This window comes from Ammodytes marinus (assembly GCF_949987685.1).
Source record: "Ammodytes marinus genome assembly, chromosome: 7".
Classification (NCBI taxonomy): Eukaryota; Metazoa; Chordata; class Actinopteri; order Uranoscopiformes; family Ammodytidae; genus Ammodytes; species Ammodytes marinus.
In genome coordinates this window covers 16,306,799-16,324,399 of record NC_137211.1, presented here as the reverse complement: position 1 = coordinate 16,324,399, position 17,601 = coordinate 16,306,799, and the positions used below count along the sequence as shown (strand labels likewise).

At 42.0% G+C, this 17,601-nt stretch overlaps 3 protein-coding genes across 6 annotated transcripts in view; 1 reads left to right on the top strand and 2 right to left on the bottom strand.

Moving 5' to 3' along the window:
• Window positions 1-544: 544 nt before the first annotated feature.
• Window positions 545-8,231, bottom strand: LOC307252633 (YTH domain-containing family protein 1-like). 4 transcript variants are annotated; one of them, XM_080030356.1, is made up of 7 exons: window positions 7,823-8,231; window positions 7,016-7,040; window positions 6,730-6,789; window positions 5,935-6,014; window positions 3,815-5,459; window positions 3,614-3,658; window positions 545-3,380 (listed from the first exon to the last, which is right to left on the bottom strand). In XM_080030356.1, the coding sequence occupies exons 1-6, from the start codon at window positions 7,847-7,849 to the stop codon at window positions 3,651-3,653; spliced, it is 1,845 nt and encodes a 614-aa protein (XP_079886482.1). In that variant the 5' UTR covers window positions 7,850-8,231; the 3' UTR covers window positions 545-3,380; window positions 3,614-3,650. The 4 variants fall into 4 exon arrangements, with proteins under 4 accessions (XP_079886482.1, XP_079886479.1, XP_079886480.1 ...); XM_080030353.1 differs by having other exon boundaries at window positions 3,819-5,459; XM_080030354.1 differs by having other exon boundaries at window positions 3,828-5,459.
• A 1,631-nt stretch (window positions 8,232-9,862) lies between these two features.
• On the top strand, window positions 9,863-12,922 carry birc7 (baculoviral IAP repeat containing 7; the record flags this gene model as incomplete). The annotated part of the gene is made up of 7 exons (XM_080030466.1): window positions 9,863-10,406; window positions 11,028-11,127; window positions 11,295-11,376; window positions 11,513-11,558; window positions 12,164-12,373; window positions 12,467-12,532; window positions 12,723-12,922. 7 exons carry the CDS (start codon window positions 9,863-9,865, stop codon window positions 12,920-12,922), a joined length of 1,248 nt encoding a protein of 415 aa, XP_079886592.1.
• A 219-nt stretch (window positions 12,923-13,141) lies between these two features.
• The window catches only part of nkain4 (sodium/potassium transporting ATPase interacting 4), a 60,014-nt gene continuing 55,554 nt past the window's right edge, over window positions 13,142-17,601 (bottom strand). The window contains exon 7 of the mRNA XM_080031480.1: window positions 13,142-15,667. Coding sequence (XP_079887606.1) covers window positions 15,658-15,667 — 10 coding nt within the window. The 3' untranslated portion in view covers window positions 13,142-15,657. The remainder of the gene's footprint in view (window positions 15,668-17,601) is intronic.

Here is a 17,601-nt window from a genome sequence, read left to right as displayed (position 1 = left end):
TGTTTGATCCATATGATCTTTTACAAATGGTAAATGAAAACGTAAGACTGTTGCCCTGGTGAGCTCTAGTGAAGACGCCAAAATAACTGTGTGAATTAAAATGGGATTATATTTTACAGTCTTGTCTGTTCAACGCAAGACAATCTTCCTCAACGTTTCATGTAACATATATCACTTACAGTGTTCTCATTCCAGGCAGTGTTCTTTACTCCATTATGGGACTGGAACATGCCACCAGCAGTTCCTCCAAATCAGGAAATCAGCACCATGGAGAGCTCCTGAGGGAAGAAGAGAACTATCTTTTGACAACTGCAGGAACTAATATATTCCATTGTTAACCTTTGCTGATTAACAAACTGATTATACATATTCAGTAATGGTAACAGAATGTGTACAGGGCAAATCAGGGCCACATAACTGGAATTAAAAAACTTTATTATGGACACACATTTAGCCTACATGGATTTAACGCTTAAAGTTTAATTTACTTCTAAAATGTCCAATGCTGTGCACTTTTATATGACAGAAATGCCCTTGTAAATACCTTAAACTTTGATTCCATGTATAGCAGCACTCGTGTTTGTGCACTATTTCATTTGAATTTTTTGCAGATCTTCTGCGCCTGTAGACACAAAGGTCTGCTTTGACAGCAGTATTTACTGTAGCAGCGACATGCAAAAAGACAACAGGCAAAAACAATTGCAGAAAACAGTGACATTTAAGCACAGGGGCTGCCCTAAAAAGCTTCCCCTCTTTGTATAAGGCCACTAGCCTACAGGGAAACAAGATCATTTATGAGATCAACACAAATTCATTTCTGAATGGACAGTTTATTAAGGCTTGATTTCTCCTATCAAGAAAAACCAAGATAGAACTTTTTAGACAAGGTACGCCCACTACTACTGCAGCCTAGGAAATCGTCAATATTCATAATATCTTTTGTCATTAATCTTTTTTTGTAACGTCGATACATATATACCCCCAGACACACTATTAATGGCTAACCGGACATCCCTCAATTGCAACAAACATCAGCCAACAGCTATCATCAACGTGCGTGTAAGCCAGCGTACCACAATCACAACCAGTTCATGCTTCCTGAGGCAAAAGACGAGAGCTGCGACTCAAGTCTTGGCATCCTTTAACTTCTCGTCTTTCCCCCTGACTATTTGTGGTTGGCGAGAGCAGCGTCAGTGAAGGCAAGCATGTGAAGGGCGTTCATTTTCGTTCGTATTGCTTGGGATCAACCTAGCTATTGATTAATGCAGGTAAAAAAAAAATAACATATAGAGAAGAAAGGATCCGGTTGGTTCGCTAGAACACAAGGGGATACAATGGCCAGGTTAAAAATAAAAATACAATGCAGCTTCAAACATCTGGAAATACACTTGTGAAGAACACGGTTTACACTCACACTAGATTGACCTCAGCAAAGTGCAGTACTTCTGCAATCTAAATATTGTATAACAGGGTGAAGTTCTGACTGAATCACAATAGATCATTTAGCATAAACACTCTCACATAACCTTCAAAGACCAAACCATTTAGTGTGAATAAGCTCAGGCCACAATACCCAACCAGATGCAGCTGTCATCATTCTCTCCTTTTTACTCTTACACAGAAAATGTCAAATGAGAAAGAAGACACCTCTGAATGCAAGAGACAGCCACGTCTATTAGCAGCATTCCGTTTTGCATTATATAATCCATGAGATCAATGCACTATATACTCCAGTGAACTAATCAAGAGGAGAGACAAGTTGCTGATCACAAATGAAAAAAACGCCATTCTGGCTCTGAAATGAGGAGAGGCCAGTTTGTTAAAGGACCATTCACTAACCATCATCACCCCTGTCACCTCACAGACAAGCTGCAGGATGCAAAATGGTTCAACATCTCAAGCACACTCTCTTGCCATGCATGGCCACAAACATATTATTGATCGTTTCTTTAATATCCAATCTTTTTTTTCCGTTCACATACCGGAAAGTACTTCACTGTATTATAATCAATGGTTTTAGTCTAGAAACAAACTATTTTCCCCCAACAACAACCAAAAATCACACAGAAACCACATTTCATTCATATTTTTTTTTCTTACTCGATAGTAAATCAGTTACATTAATTTTTTAGGTTATACATTTTTAGGCTTTCTCCATGAATATATAGGCTCCTACGTTAAAGCTTAGCATTACAACCAACATGATAGACTTAGCAAAAACCAAATTCAAGGGAAAAAAATAAAGGGGGGGATTAAGACAGAATGATGGTGAATGGACAAATACGTGAACCCTCCCCCCCACGTTCTGTAGAACAAAAATACAATAGCTACGATTCATTCCATGTATTAGTTATATCATTACATAATTCTGATTATAAAACAATTTAAAATGGTGGGTGTGACAATTCTCTCAGACTGGGTTGCATACACAAGCAGAATCTCCTGATGAACATACAAAAGACCTCGTCAAGACAAACATCAAAAGAAAGCAAAGCAGAGGGGTGTGAACAATGTCCATAGTACAATGTATTTTTACTTAAAATGGTTAGAGTTCTGGTTGTGGAGGACACATCGCTTTTTTTTCTTTCCCAGAGGCCTTTGCAATTCCTCCTCAGAAATGTCTCGAGTCCTGTGTGAATTCACACTTTCCCTGATTTCTCCAGCAGTGTCACTGTTTGAGCAGTTCTTTTGAAAAGTCATCAATAATTAGAAAAAAAACAGTAAGGCTCCAGAAAACAGGTTTTCTGAAATGAAAATTGTCAGTAGTAAGCCAAAAAAATAGAGATTTTGTCGATCTGAATGAAAAATAGATAAACCATTGAAGTTTTATTATCTCACGGCTCCAAGTCCGACATTGCCTTTGGGATCCTCCAACCCTGTTGGCACAGTTAAACTTCTGAAGCATGGCAATGTCGCCCCCAAGTGGACAAATGGGGCAGGACACATACGTTCCTGATTGTACTGAAATATAAAGTGGCAGATTCTTTTTTCCTCCATGGTGCAGTCAAACCCTGATTCAATTGGAAAGAGGAGGGGGTGGGGGCAGGAGAGCGAAAACCAGTCTGGTGAGAGAAGAGTACGAGATGGAACGGGAAGAAAAATATATAATAAAAAAAAATGAACTAAAAAGTGTGGTGATGGTGGCTAGGTGATACATTAAATCAGCTTGTTATCCCTGCACAAAAAGTGGGTGGTACATGGGGCAAAAAAAGCACAAGTCTCGACAATGGCAGAGATTCACCAGGATTAAATAGAAAAAAAAAATGAAGGGCTTGGTTGAATTTTCATATTCTTCTGTCTCTTAAATCAAAAGTCCTAGTGTAACTGTTGATAAAGCCATGGATGAATGTCTTCTATTGTTTATTCCTGTTTTGGCGATCCTGTTTGAAAAAGAGAACAACAAAAAACAACAACATTAGACATATAAATATGGCATGTTGATGAACAGGAGGTCTAAATGTTTCTACTTAAACCAGTCAAATATTAAATTATCTAAAATGTCCTTTTCCTCACGTGATTCACACAAATTAACAGCAATAATAAATCGTTGTCAGAGACTAAATACTCCTCGAATAGCCAATGACACCAGCAAGAAAATATGACAGTTCTTTACCTGATCCAACCGAGAGCGACTCTGTATCTGAGGAGGTTCAAAAGTCTGTTGAAAGTAGAAAATAAACAAAAAGAAAAACAGGAATTAGTCCCTGAGACACAAACAGTAAAAAGAAACTAGCATTCCCGAAAAATTAACAAAACTTTTATCGCAAATACTAATTTTTGGTGTATTTAATGCAATATAATAAGATGACTTTACCCACCTTACGCACCTCCTCCTCTTCTTCCTGCCTCTTCTCATAATGGGAGAAGTCATCAAAGATGGAGGTGGTGTGTTTGTAGGAGGCAATGATCTTGAGCACCTGCTTGGCCTTCTCCAGAGGAACCTCCTGGGTGTCACGGGAGTTGGTCACTGGCTTGTTGTCGTTGTTCTCCAGGCGAATGTGTCGCAGCTGGCTATTAGGCACATCCTTAACAAACAACCAGTCCACGTCAAACTTGCCCTTCCACTTGTCCTGTGCCCAAACACCGGCGCTGGTGCCATAGTCCACTGGTGACCGCATCTCTGCCACGCCGCAGAAATGACCACTGCCATTGACACTGTACAGCAGGTAAACAGGGCCTTTACCATTCATGACCCGGAAGGCTGAGTCCAGCCTCTTGTTGCCATGCTCTGTGCTGCACCAGATGGAGTACTTGATGGAGCGGTGGATATCGTCCTCGGAGTAGCTCTTAATGATGAAAACGCGACCGTTCTTCAGGTTCCATTCAAATTCCTTGGGGTTGTAGCTATGGCTGGCACGCAGTGTGTCCAGCACTGGATGGGACTCTGCACCAGGTCCCTGGCTGGCAGAATTTTGGGGGCCACAGTTCCCACCACCAACCATACCCATCACACCACTACCGTCCTGGCCAGGGCCGTATCCTTGGTTACGGTTGCGTGGGGCAACCCAGCGGGTCTGAGGTTGAGGGGGCTGAGTGTGGTTTTGGTAGGTCTGATGAGGTGGTGGCTGATGGTGCTGATGATGGGGGGGCTGTAAGGCCATAGGCTGCATCTGGGGCTGCACCAAAGACTGGGGAGGAGGGGGATGCATGGGTCCTTGCTGCATGGGGCCTTGAGGTGGCAATCCATGAGGCAAGCCAAGAGGCTGCTGCTGATGCTGCATTGGGGCTGTGGCTACTTTAGTCACTGGGCCCTTTTCCCAAGTCCCAATGTTCATGTTGTGTTTGATTGGTGGTGGGGGCAGAGCTCCCCCTGGATTGGGCATCCCTGGTTTTACCTTAGCTTTCAGCTGCTGTGGCTTGGCAGGTTTGCTGGCGATGGCAGCCCAGGAGGTGGGTTTGGGGGGAGGCATTCCTATTGGTGAGGCTCCGTTTCCTGTGGCTGCCACAGCAGGTCCACCAATCACAGAGCCCACAGCTTTGACTCCTGACCCCTGTCCAGTGACATCCCCTCCGATCTTCAAACCAACCATACCCTGCTCCAGGCTGTTCATACCGGGGGCTTTGTTGAGGGTGTCACTGTGAAAGCCAGTCTGACCATCAGGCACCAGGGTGCCCCCCAGGGAGCTGGGAGGATAGCTGTAGCTGCCACCATAGGCCGAACTTTGAGTCTGCTGGCCCTGGGTGCCACTTGTGCCCCAAGCAGAGAAGGCAGGGTTTTCTGGGAAAAAGTTAAACCTGTGGGGGTAGATGCTGCTCCCCAGGCCCCCCGGCTGCCCGAACACTGTGTCGGGCATGAAGTGATGGTCTCCATTACTCAAGGCCCCATAGGGGGTCAGGTACGGAATAGGGGGGTCCCCACCTGTGGACCAAGGAGCCTCACTGAGGGGATACGGAAATCCAATGGAGGGGGCGTAGTAGCTGGACAGGTAGGGGTCGTTGATGGACTGGTAACTGTTGTTCTGGATGAATGAAGATCAGCAGAGCCGCAACATAAGCAAGTGATAACAGTTTGATTTCAAGAAAAAATTTCAATTCAATAGAACTCTTCAAGCATCCAATTTTGAGATGGGAAAATTATTTAGCATAACTTAAAGTCATTTGAATACAATTCCGCTGAAACGACCATGTCATGATATGTTTCCACAGTTGTAAAGAGTGTATTTGAAATTTTACTTTCAATGGAACAGGAATTTTGTAATGCTTAACATTGGTTCAGTGCTTAAAACGTCAGTTTGATCAGTTTTAAAAGGTGATTGTGGACAATGTGAAGTAACTCTAATCTATTTAGCCCAGTATCACAAATAACAAGCTGCCTCAGGGGGCGTAACATTTGCATTCATAAGAGAACATAAATAAATAATAAATCGATGTAACACAAATGGTGATATTAATTCGAACTATGTGACTTTTTCTCTTAGAGATATTGAGCTTTACCTGAGTTGATTGACCAGTGAGGTATGGCTCAAAGTCATTGTCATGGACAGTCTCTTTCTGATGCAGTGAACCATTTTGCACTGCAACAAAACAAAATTAGATTAATGTACATTTAAGAAACACATATATAGATGAAAGAGTTCTGTTTATTCAATACATTCAGACATTGGTGTTTTAACCATCTGGTTGGTTTCAGTTTGAAATGGTGTGACTAAGAATTCAGCCCCTACATATGGAAAAAATCCCTCCACCTCCCCCAGTAACTGCAGTAAATCAAAGATGACTTGAACTAATCATAAAAAAAAAAAAAAAATTATGAGGGCCCTAACAACACTGTCACAAACACTAATGTTAGTGAGGAACTGGCAACGATGAAGTATCACTAAATAATTCTGTACAACGGCAGCAAATGGTGGGCCTGAGGGAAGTGTGAGCCTGATATGTATATTTTGCCTGGTTATTCAATAGTTTGCACATATTAGAGAACACACCTGCCAGTGTTCCGTGGTCAGGAAAGAAAATCCTCTTTTCTAGATGTGACCACTTTGACTAATGAAGGAACCGGAGGTGGACCATCTGATATGCGAAAATCAATGTGCATGCCTTTACGGGTTAGGGATTGAGACAGAACCAGCGTTTGTGACCACATTTTTGAATATGATTGAAACATCCTTTCAGGTGCACACATGGTGGATGTTCTACTCCAATGTCATTGCACACTTTGTTTTATACCATTGGTGCCCCCACTCAATTAATAAAACCCCTGACCTTGATATTGTTTGTGTCATACTCAACTTGTTCTGAAGAACATATCCACATTACAGTCAGCCAAATGTGTCCTTCCAATTATGGATACTAAGTGTAAAAGTGACAAATAATAGCAAATGAACTTATCAGCCCTGGCAACATTTACATTTCATCTGTACTTTGTGTTCACACAGTGCCAAAACAAATCACATTGTATTTATTTATGTTTAATTATAGCATAGACTGACAGTAGTGGAAAAAGTAGGCTCTTACTAAACAGATTAAAAAACAAAACGTGTTAAGTGATTCAGTCAGTTAAGATGCTCTGGCTTACCTTTAGATGCTTGTCCCTTTGATCTCTGCATCCATGTTTGACCATGAAAAGAAAAGGGAAACCACAAGGTTAATTTCACAAATAATTTGGGAGTGAGTACAGCCTCTGATGTTACCCATATATATTTGTTATCTTTCAGAGGCTCAACATTAAGACTACTTCCTGAACAGAGGCAATGCAAAGCACTTACCTAACATTACTTTATTACAGTGAAAGCGGCATATGTTTGTAACCCGAGTTAGTTTATAAACCAGCTAACGTTAGCGTTAATTCACGCACAACTTCGCTAGCCCTCTTAAAATGGCTAAGGACGATCTATAAGGAATAGCGATAATGCATGAGCTTGTCACATATTTTCCCATAGGTTGAATATATTTGGTTCAGCCTGAGCGTACACACCATGCAGGTATTTGTGACACCTCCAATAAGACCTAGAAGTTAAGATGTACTGACTAAGTCACGTTAGCTTCAACGTTCAACCTGTTTAATTATTTTACCAATAGCTTCTGGTTTCAAGTAGACATAGGTGGGGAGTTTTTTTTACATTACGTAAAACCCATAGTCAGTAAAATATGCGTTTGACAACAGTTTGCATACTAACATATAGGTGTCATCTTTCTCAAATGTCCATTATAAACATTTAACAGTTTAACGGAATGTAGTTAACTTGCTAGCTACATGTACCGGCCAACGTTAGCGGCTAGCTAGCACTTCCGAAGAATAGCCAAAGCCCAGCTACTATCGGTAACGTTAGCAGGTAGCTTAGCTTGCAAGCTCTCTACAAGAGAGCTACATCGGCCTTCCTACCTGAGGGTCAATGCTTGTGGCAGACATAATTCATTAAGCAAGTCCCTGGATTTTCACAGAGCCTGGGCTTGTGACTGGATTTCAATCTCCGTGATTTGAAAGCAAGTTCACAGCTCGGTTACAGTTAGCTATGTGGCTAGTAGCGCTGCTTAGCGTGTGGCTAGCAGTTGTAGCAGCGCAGGCTCAGCTGTATATTTTCCGCTGTGTGCACGTATCGTAACTTCCACAGCTCAAGTCTGTCGACTCGGATAATTGTGTCCGAAACGGGTCAAGTCCTGCTGCAGGTTTTCAAGTTAACGTTATATGTAGCCGAATGGACCTTTCGGATCTTGAAGATGTCTATCCTTACGGCTTTTACTTTGTCTTTATTATTCCAGAGAGAGAGCCCTCCTCAGTTACGTTAAAGCCCCGTTCACTTCCCCAATGGCTGCTCCATCCGGGCTTTGAGGCGCCGCTGCACGCTGCAGTTCATGTCGCTCCCCGCGGGGTGGCTAAATTTAGGAAGTGAATTCATACTATTGATTGTGTCAGTTATTTAGATCATACAAATACATTCAGCTCATTACAGGTAGGTCTACTTAAGTCTTAAAGAAGTGTAATTTTACTGACAATGGTGCTATTTTTTGCCATCTCTGAGCGTAAAGTTACAATTTAGCAATAAAGGATGCTGTCAGCAGACAGTGAGGCTTTCAATTTCTGCAGAGGCCCTAGATCTGACATAGTTTAGTTATTTGAGAATGTGTGATGTTTAAACAATTAAACTGGTAATAAGGCCACAATTAACTTAAAGATTTGGTTGATGCCAAAGTCTGCAAAGTCCACCCTGTCCTAATTTTTTATTTTTTTTGGCACTGAGAAAAACAATTGTGACATTACAAATAGGCTTCTTTGCATAGTAGATTAATTTAGGAGGTCTATTGGCAATCTGTCTGGATATACGTCTCTAGGCTAAGTGCTTATCATGTAGGCTACCACTAGTAGGTTTGCATTAGGCCAATAACTGCAGACTGAAGCCATGGTCATTTAAACATGACAAACAAGTTAACTTGAATTAGTGAGGTTTTGGTCTGCAATGTTGTTGTTACTCCCTTTCACCACCAGGATGTAGCAGTGATGCACCCACTCATCACTGAACTCTGTCAAAAGGTGACATCTGTATCGCACTGTTTATAGTTTGTTAGTTCCTAAAGTAGGCTATATTGAGCAGTTATTTCCCTTGTGTAGCCTATATTGTGTTTTGGATTTGATAGCTATTTTGTCAATGTGGTTTGTCTTTTCATTGCAATACATTTGGTCGAGGGTGAAGCTTTTGAGTATTATAATCATTGTAGATCAAACTTTTAGGATTTAGATCCTCAAAAAGTTTTTAAAGCAAACAACCAATCCCACAAATAATAATGAAAAGATGCACCATTAACCACTGAGTATTGTAGCCATACTGTTTGACTGTTGTTTGATGCAACACATACAGTAAGACTATAGTTTAATATTTTAATACTTCATCCTCACTTTTCTATGGTGCAAAAGGGAGGAGAGATTCAGTGAGCCGTTCAGGACAAAAACACCCAATAGACAGGAAGATCAGAGTCAACACTTTTTGGGTAAACAAGAGAAAGAGCCACTGTTGTGCTTGTAATAAAGTTTGAAAGGGCTTGTTTTCTTTCCTACAATAGATGAAGTTGTACCGTTATACGTTCAAATGTTTTCCTGAGATTTCATTGTGAGCTTTTAAGTGCACTTTTGTTGCTTATTGAACTTATTTCCCCATAAATACTCATATTAGCTGTTAAGCCATAGTAGCCTATGCCTCTGAAATGCTTTACATGGTTGGCCTGCTCTTTCCCAAGAGGCGGAGCGACATGGCATGTTCAGGCTCTCATTCATGCATGGATCAATGAGCACACATTCTGGCATTTGGTGGCTTTTCTGGAAAGCAGTCTCCTGTAGGCCGCCGTGCAGGCCCCCGCAGCTGATCATATTAGTTCAGCTGGTGTGCTGCACTCACCTTCAGTGTGCGCTCCACTATGGACCGCAAAAGGGATGACTGGCACAGGACTAGAAGAGAGAGGAAAACATACATGCCACAGAATGACGGATGACAGGAGCACCACGCAGGACATCCTCGAGGAGCCTCGGATGCGGAGAGAAGGGGCGAGGATTCGAACTTTTCACAACTGGCCGGCAGATGCACCCGTCACATCTGGAGACCTGGCTAAGGCGGGCTTCTTCTTCCTCGGCTCCGGGGATGAAGTCCAATGTTTCTGCTGCGGAGGGATTTTGAGATGCTGGGTGCACGGGGACAGCCCGGCCGTGGAGCACAAGAGGCATTTCCCCACTTGTGGTTTCATCCTGGGCAGAGCCGTGGGAAATATTCCACTTCAAATGGGTTCTTCCTCCGACTCAGTGGACGGCCAGCTGCTGAGTCAACTCCAGAGGATGACCATGGACGACCAGGGGACCGCTGGACAGGCGGTCTACCCCGAGATGGAGGCGGAGGATTCCCGGCTCACCACTTTCCACAACTGGCCCACCGAGGCCTCAGTCCAGCCAGATGTTCTCGCCAGATCGGGATTCTTCTACACAGGTGCTCATTGTCTCACCATTAAAAAAAATAAGCCTAAAAACGTTTTGATCCTATAATCATCTGCTCAACATTGCAGTATCTGTTAGCACACTTCAGTGAAAAATTCAGCGCTGACCCAGTCACTGCTAGAGTGACCTCTCTTTGTGAGAGAGTTCACGGTACAATTGTCCTGCTGAGTCATGATGTTGTGGACAGAACAACCTGGACAAAGCTGGGGCTGCTAAAGAAGTAGGTAGGGTGTCACAGCTTCAGGCAATGTACGGACTCTGGCCACAATATCAGCAAAACCAACAGAAAATAATGAAATCAAAGAAAGTAGCCCTGCAGTGAGAAGTGTTTTTTTTTGTTTGTTTACCAATGCTAGATGTGTTTGATTGAGACTGTGTCAGAGAATGGCTGATTCACCTTCATTGTTTTACAGGTTTCAGTGTGTAAAAGAGATCTAGGCCTATTTCATGTACAATTTGGCATATTGACACCTAAAGCCAAACGTAGTTTTTAATTTCTGACAAAAGGAGTGTAAGGAGTCATTTTGTTTTCAAATTCACTAGTAAAGCTCTACAGATTCACAGAGTTTGGTTTCATTGCACTTCTCACTGTCGGTTTGTTTCCCCCTGACAGGTCATGGCGACAACGTCAAATGCTTCTACTGTGACGGAGGGCTGAGGAACTGGGAGCTGGGAGACGACCCCTGGCAGGAACATGCCAAGTGGTTTCCACGGTAACAGCAGGACTTGTCAAAAAGCAGATTTTCAGCGGAATCCACAATGTGTCTGTTTTTTTAATGTGGCATATGAAAATGTTTATATACATATATTTATATACAGTGTCAAGTTCTTGTTTTTTGCTCTGCAGTCGGATTATAAAAAAAACTCTTTATCCCCTCAGATGTGAGTTTTTAATCCAGTCGAGGGGCCAGGAGTATATCAGCAACATCCAGGATGCTCATTTCCATCTGGGTGAGACTGTGGTGAGAGCCTTTATCCCTCTTATTAGCTCAGATGGAAATTGATATCACTCACTAACAAATGAGTTTGTCATGGATTTGGCTGCATTTAAAAAATCATGACTTTCATTGTAAATTCAATATATTATCCCTTTTCCAGGGTGGATCCCAGACCCCCACAGGCAGAGATGTGGGATCCAGAAATGGTAAGTCATGGCAAATTAAAAACAGGATGGGGGAAGGATGGGTACATACCAAAACCCTGGATATAAAGATAGCCGCCATGATTCCATGCCAATAATTATCTATGTGTAATCCTGTTTCACAAAGAATCAAAGCGTCAACATGGACTCTTACTTTCTAACAAAAAAGGGAAAAGGGGAGCAAACTTTGTGAGATGCATTGCATGTTGTGCCGATCGAGAAAATAATGCTGCTGCAACCAGTTAATTCTTCTTTGGTCAACTTGGTGCAAACTCGTGATTGTAACAGTGACTTTGAATCGGAAGTTAGACACTTAAGAGGGTAACTTTGCCGGAAAGGTTGCTCATGGTTTCAGGGCAGTCATATTTCCGATCAATGGAGGAATTACAATAATAATACATTTTAGCACATACTGTACATAGAAAACGGCCTCTGGTTTGAAATGTTTGTATATTTGCAAAGGTTAGCTGTGTAATCGTTCATTTTATTATTTGTCCACTTATTGAACACAGTGTCTATAACGTTTATTCAATGTGTGGATGTTTTCCCAGTGGCTGGTCACTGGTGCTGTCCTCCTCACCTCCTTCCTTTTTCTCATCTCATACCAGATATGGTCGGGGGTCTGGCATCCTCTTCGGCCATGCTTTCCCCTGTGGTGCAGACTGTGCTGCAGATGGGATTTGAAGCCAGCCTGGTGGAGAGTCTTGTCCAGACCAAATACCTTTTGACAGGCCAGCACTACACCTCTGTCTCTAACCTGGTGACTGACGTGCTGCAGGCTGAGCAGGAGGACAGACAGAGGGAGCCACAGAGCAGAGGTAACGGTCCAACTGCTATAACTAGATACTGTACACACATTAATGTTGCAATTGATATTCAAGTTGACTTTTTTTCATGCTTGTGTCATTCAGAGCCAGAGACAAGGCAGGGCTCCAGTGCTGGAAATGTGAGGACACAAACACCCATAAGAGAGAAAGGTCTGAAGTCAACACCTACACCATTTGCAGGAAACAAGCAACATTTGAGCTTGTATCACTCTTCATAATCAATAACATTTCTTTACCCTGGCTTGCAGCGACACAACAGTCAGCTTGTACATAATGTGTGTGTGTGTGTGTGTGTGTGTGTGTATTCATCTGTCTTTCCCTGATGTGCTTTCTCCAACAGTGAAGAGCCCCAGCCCGGAGGAGCTTCTGAGGCAGCTGCAGGAGGAGAGGACCTGTAAGGTGTGCATGGACAAACTGGTGTCCATCGTCTTCATCCCCTGTGGCCATCTGGTTGTGTGTGGTGACTGCGCCGCCAGCCTGCGTCACTGCCCTATCTGCAGGGCTGTCATCAGAGGCAGTGTTCGCGCCTTCATGTCCTAAGGCTGTAGTGAGAAGCCACTGCTTTACAGGTGTTGAATGAGTGGCCTTGAGTTTTCCCTTGATAAGAAATCTCTGATAAGAAATAAAGAGCATTACTTTACTACTGGTTGCTGGTTGTGTCAAGAGTTTACACATGCTTTTCGATAAGCACACACACACACACACACACACACACACACATCTCGTCTACTAAATGACACACAAGATTAAACCTTAAAAGAGCATTTTTTTTAATTAACAAACACCTATTTACATGAACACAAAGCACAGTTCTGGATAAATAGGATTACACAATCAGGTCACATGGTGATGGGGTAACACAGGACACAAAATAAAATAAAAATATTTTCCACTTTCTATACAGATAAAAACAATAAATCTACAAATAGGTAGAACATTTTTCAGTGGAGACTAGCACACACATACACAACCGCAACAGGTTTCATCTATATCCAGTTAGCGGGTTTTAGGAAGAGGCTTTATTGCACTGAGAGGAAGATTTTAGTAGCAAATTTACTACTAACACTGATTATGTTACAATATGAGGTGCTTTGTGTTTTAATTAACACACACAGACACACACACACACACACACACACACAAGGAGCTTACAAAGAGTGTGTAAACTTTAAATTATAAAGAAAGTAATGACATACATATATAATTGCATCTTGCCAAACAGATAAGTTTTATTAAAAATGGTTCATGCCCATTGTTCTGAAATTAGTCAGCGGAAGTGGTGGATGTTTTTCTGAATCATAAACCAGTTTGTGGACTTTCTATCTGGCAGTGAAGAACATCTAATATCACAGAAGAATCTGACACACAGCAGGATAGTTTTATGTGAGGATAGATAAAACCGAAGAACCAAAAGCAGCTTCTTTGTTCACAACTGTTTTGATGACAAGAAATGAAGCTATGAGGACAATTTCAAAGGTAGCACCAAGAAATAAATCAACTAACTCACGTACTTTGAATGCTCTTACTTCAAGTGTAGTGGGAAACAAAATATCAGAGCCTAATGAATAAAATAAAGAACAGTATATAGAGTGTCCTATTGAGACAACCGGGGCAAAGTGGAGACTTCTCCTAATGGAAAAAATATTTAGAAGGGAAAAAAAACCAAATCAAGATTTCCTGTTATTGGCGGATATAGAAAATCAGTTTTAAGACAAAACATTTACGGAAGAGCATACCTGTAGCAGAAAACTCCGCAGTCTTGCAACTTGTACATGAACACTTCAAACACCAGAGAGCAGTAGTGGTTCACTGACTCAATCTGACTGAAGTTCTGAAAGATCTAACATTAAAAAACAGAAGTGCTACCAATCAGCATAGGAGATATGACCCACATGTGTGCACTTTTGGCTCAATAAAAGATGTGTAACGTTGCTCTGTCAGAATGAAATAAATCCAAATGAGAAACTACTCAGCAGTTACTGTTGGACAAGCTCATATACAATGAGTTAAAGTCATGTGTTCAGCTATTTTGCCATTACATAATGTTATACACATAATTACAATACAAACCCTGTAAAAAACATGCTATAAAACAATCACAACTGAGACTATCACCATTGAGAATCTAAACTGTTTTTGACATGGCTCTGGTTTACTCAGGTACAGCCATGCTACTTCTACGCTGGAGAGACCATACCCATACAATTCAACACTGCTGTGTGCAATATGGACAGTAAAGCAATTTCCATGGTTTTCTTGGAAGATAAAAAATACGCTGTGTAACCTTTCCTTGGGCGTGTGGAATGAAGCCCTGTTGTGTCAGTAGTCAAGAGGAGAGAACTGAGGGGTAAACAAAGCTTTCAGCACCTCTTCTAACAATCATTTGACACTTCAGAAATACTGACTCGGCTCTTGGTGAAAGAAGTCACAATAATGAGACTCCAGAAATAAAAAAATAAGACTCAAATGTCGGCCCTCGTGTTTAAAAAATGCTGACAAGCCAAAGCTCTTTTGCATTCTCGATATTTCACATTTCAAACTCTAAATCCCAAATTCCTCCCCCAATCCCCCTCCCATTTCATTATTTACACTTTCTATTTTTGATAGATGCCCCTGTAGATTTGGTACTTTTGATCCCTCCCCTCCCTCAACCTCTCCCTGACTCTTTCCTGCTTTGCACGTGTATTTATGCACACAGATCCTGGCCCTAAAGTAAACAAGGCAGCGCACAATAGCTCATTCCACAGGCTCCACTGTAATTCAGCCCTCCGGCCAAGATCTGAGCCAAACCAGCAATAACATGCTAAATCACTGAGTCCTCTAAAAGACACTGTGCCACAGAATGGGAATTCTGGGCAGTCCCTGATTACATACACAATGTGTTTGAAGGCTGTGCATGTTCTATTCAGTCATGTTCTTGAAAAGTATTCCACCGTTATTGGCAGGTCACAGCAATGGGGCCTTCGCAAATAACTCAGTACAAAGAAAATGATTGATGCTTCCCTAAACACACAATATGAGTCTTTGTTAAAAACTGTAATCCCTCCCCCCCTCCCCCTATTTTTCCTGAACCCGTCATGGAAAACAATGGTCCCTAACTGAGAAGTGTTGGTTTTTCTGGGCAGCACACCAGTAAATGACATATTTAAAGTACTGAAATCAAGAAGAGGAGGAATGTCTGGCGTGCCCCTGTGCACTAGGATGTTTGTGTCAAAATAGCCATTTTGTCCGCGTGGGAACGTGCTGTGTCACCTCCTTGCCGGATGTTCTCCTATTTACGTAGACCTGCAGAGAACAGAAACATGGGCAGACAGAGCAGAGGAGTTAGTACATGTTAGCGTGACAAAAGACACACACACACACACACATTAAACACACACTGCCCTGGATGAATTTCTCCAGGATATACTGTGACTCTCGGAGATGAAAAAATGTCCTCCCTCCCATTAGAGACAGAGCTGATTGAACTGTCAAGAAGCTAATAAAATATTCATTTCATGTTGGCAGAGAATTATGAGATGACTTCCCGGGCTTATTGTTATTAAGTTCTCTGCACCGCTTAATTGATTAATCAAATTTTAGACAGAGTTAGGTACGTTTTTTCCCATGCATTTCTATCAGTTACTGCCTGTGGCGTGGACACACACACATGTGCACTACACACATACACACAACCGTGTCATTCCCTCCAGCCCGCTGACAGGATCTAGCATGTTTCAGAGAGAAGCTGACTTCCCAGACATGTCTGAAACCCCTCCAGATACTGAACAAGCAACCGTCTGCGCAATCACTACTAGTCAGTGTTGTTTTGAAACCTTCTGGATCCTGATCAAATGCTGAAACAGCTCTGGAACAAGTGAGTTATAAGTGGGCATTGAGATTAGATTATTTTGTTGGCATTCCTGGATATTCCCCTAAAACTTCCTTTTAATCAATATACAGGTGAAACTCGGAAAATTAGAATATCGTGCAAAAGTTCATTCATTTCAGTAATTCAACTTTAAAGATGAAAATAATATCTTATACAGACTCATTATATGCAAAGTGAGATATGTGAAGCCTTTATTTGTTATAATTGTGATTATTATGGCTTACAGTTTATAAAAACCCCAAATTAAAAATCTCAGAAAATTAGAATATTACATCAAATCAATAAAAAAAGGTTTTTAAATATATACATGTCGGCCCTCTAGAAAGCATAATCATGCATACGTACTAAGTACTTGGTTTGGGCCCCTTTTGCACAAATTCTTGCCTCAATGCGGCGTGGCATGGATGCTATCAGTCTGTGGCACTGCTGAGGTGTTATGGAAGCCCATGTTGCTTTGATAGTGGCCTTCAGCTCGTCTGTATTGTTGGGTCTGGTGTGTATCATCTTCCTCTTGACAATAGTCCATAGTTTCTCTATGGAGTTCAGGTCAGGAGAGTTGTCTGGCCATTCATGCACAGTAATACCATGGTCAGTCAACCAGTTACCAGTGGTTTATGGTACTGTGGGCAGGTGCCAAGTCTATCTGGAAATGGAAATTGTCATCACCATAAAGCTTGTCAACAGACAGAAGCATGAAGTGCTCAAAAATCTGGTTGATGGCTGTGGTGACTTTGGACTTGATAACACTGTGGACTAACAGCAGCAGATGTCATGATACTGTACCTCAAATCATCACTGATCCAAATTAAATGTTGCGCTTCATTTGGAAATCAAGGTTCCACAGTCTAGAGGAAGAGTGGAGAGGCACACAATCCAAGGGGGTGGAAGACCACTGTCAAGTTTCAACAGTCAGTGATGATTTGAGGCACCATGTCATCTGATGGTGTTGGTCCACTGTGTTTTCAAGTCCAAAGTCACTACAGCTGTCAACCAGGAGATTTTAGAGCACTTCATACTCCTGTCTTTTGACAAGCTTTATGGAGATGCTGAATTACTTTTTCCAGCAAGACTTGACACCTGTCCACAGTGCCAAAACCACAAGTAACTGGTTGACTGACCATGGTATTACTGTGTTAATTGGCCAGACAACTCTCCTGACCTGAACCCAATAGAGAAACTATGGAGTATTGTCAAGAGGCAGATGAGACACACCAGACCCAACAATGAAGACAAGCTGAAGGCCTCTATCAAAGCAACATGGGCTTCCATAACACCTCAGCAGTGCCACAGGCTGATAGCATCCATGCCACCCCGCATTTTGGCAATAATTTGTGCAAAAGGGGCCCAA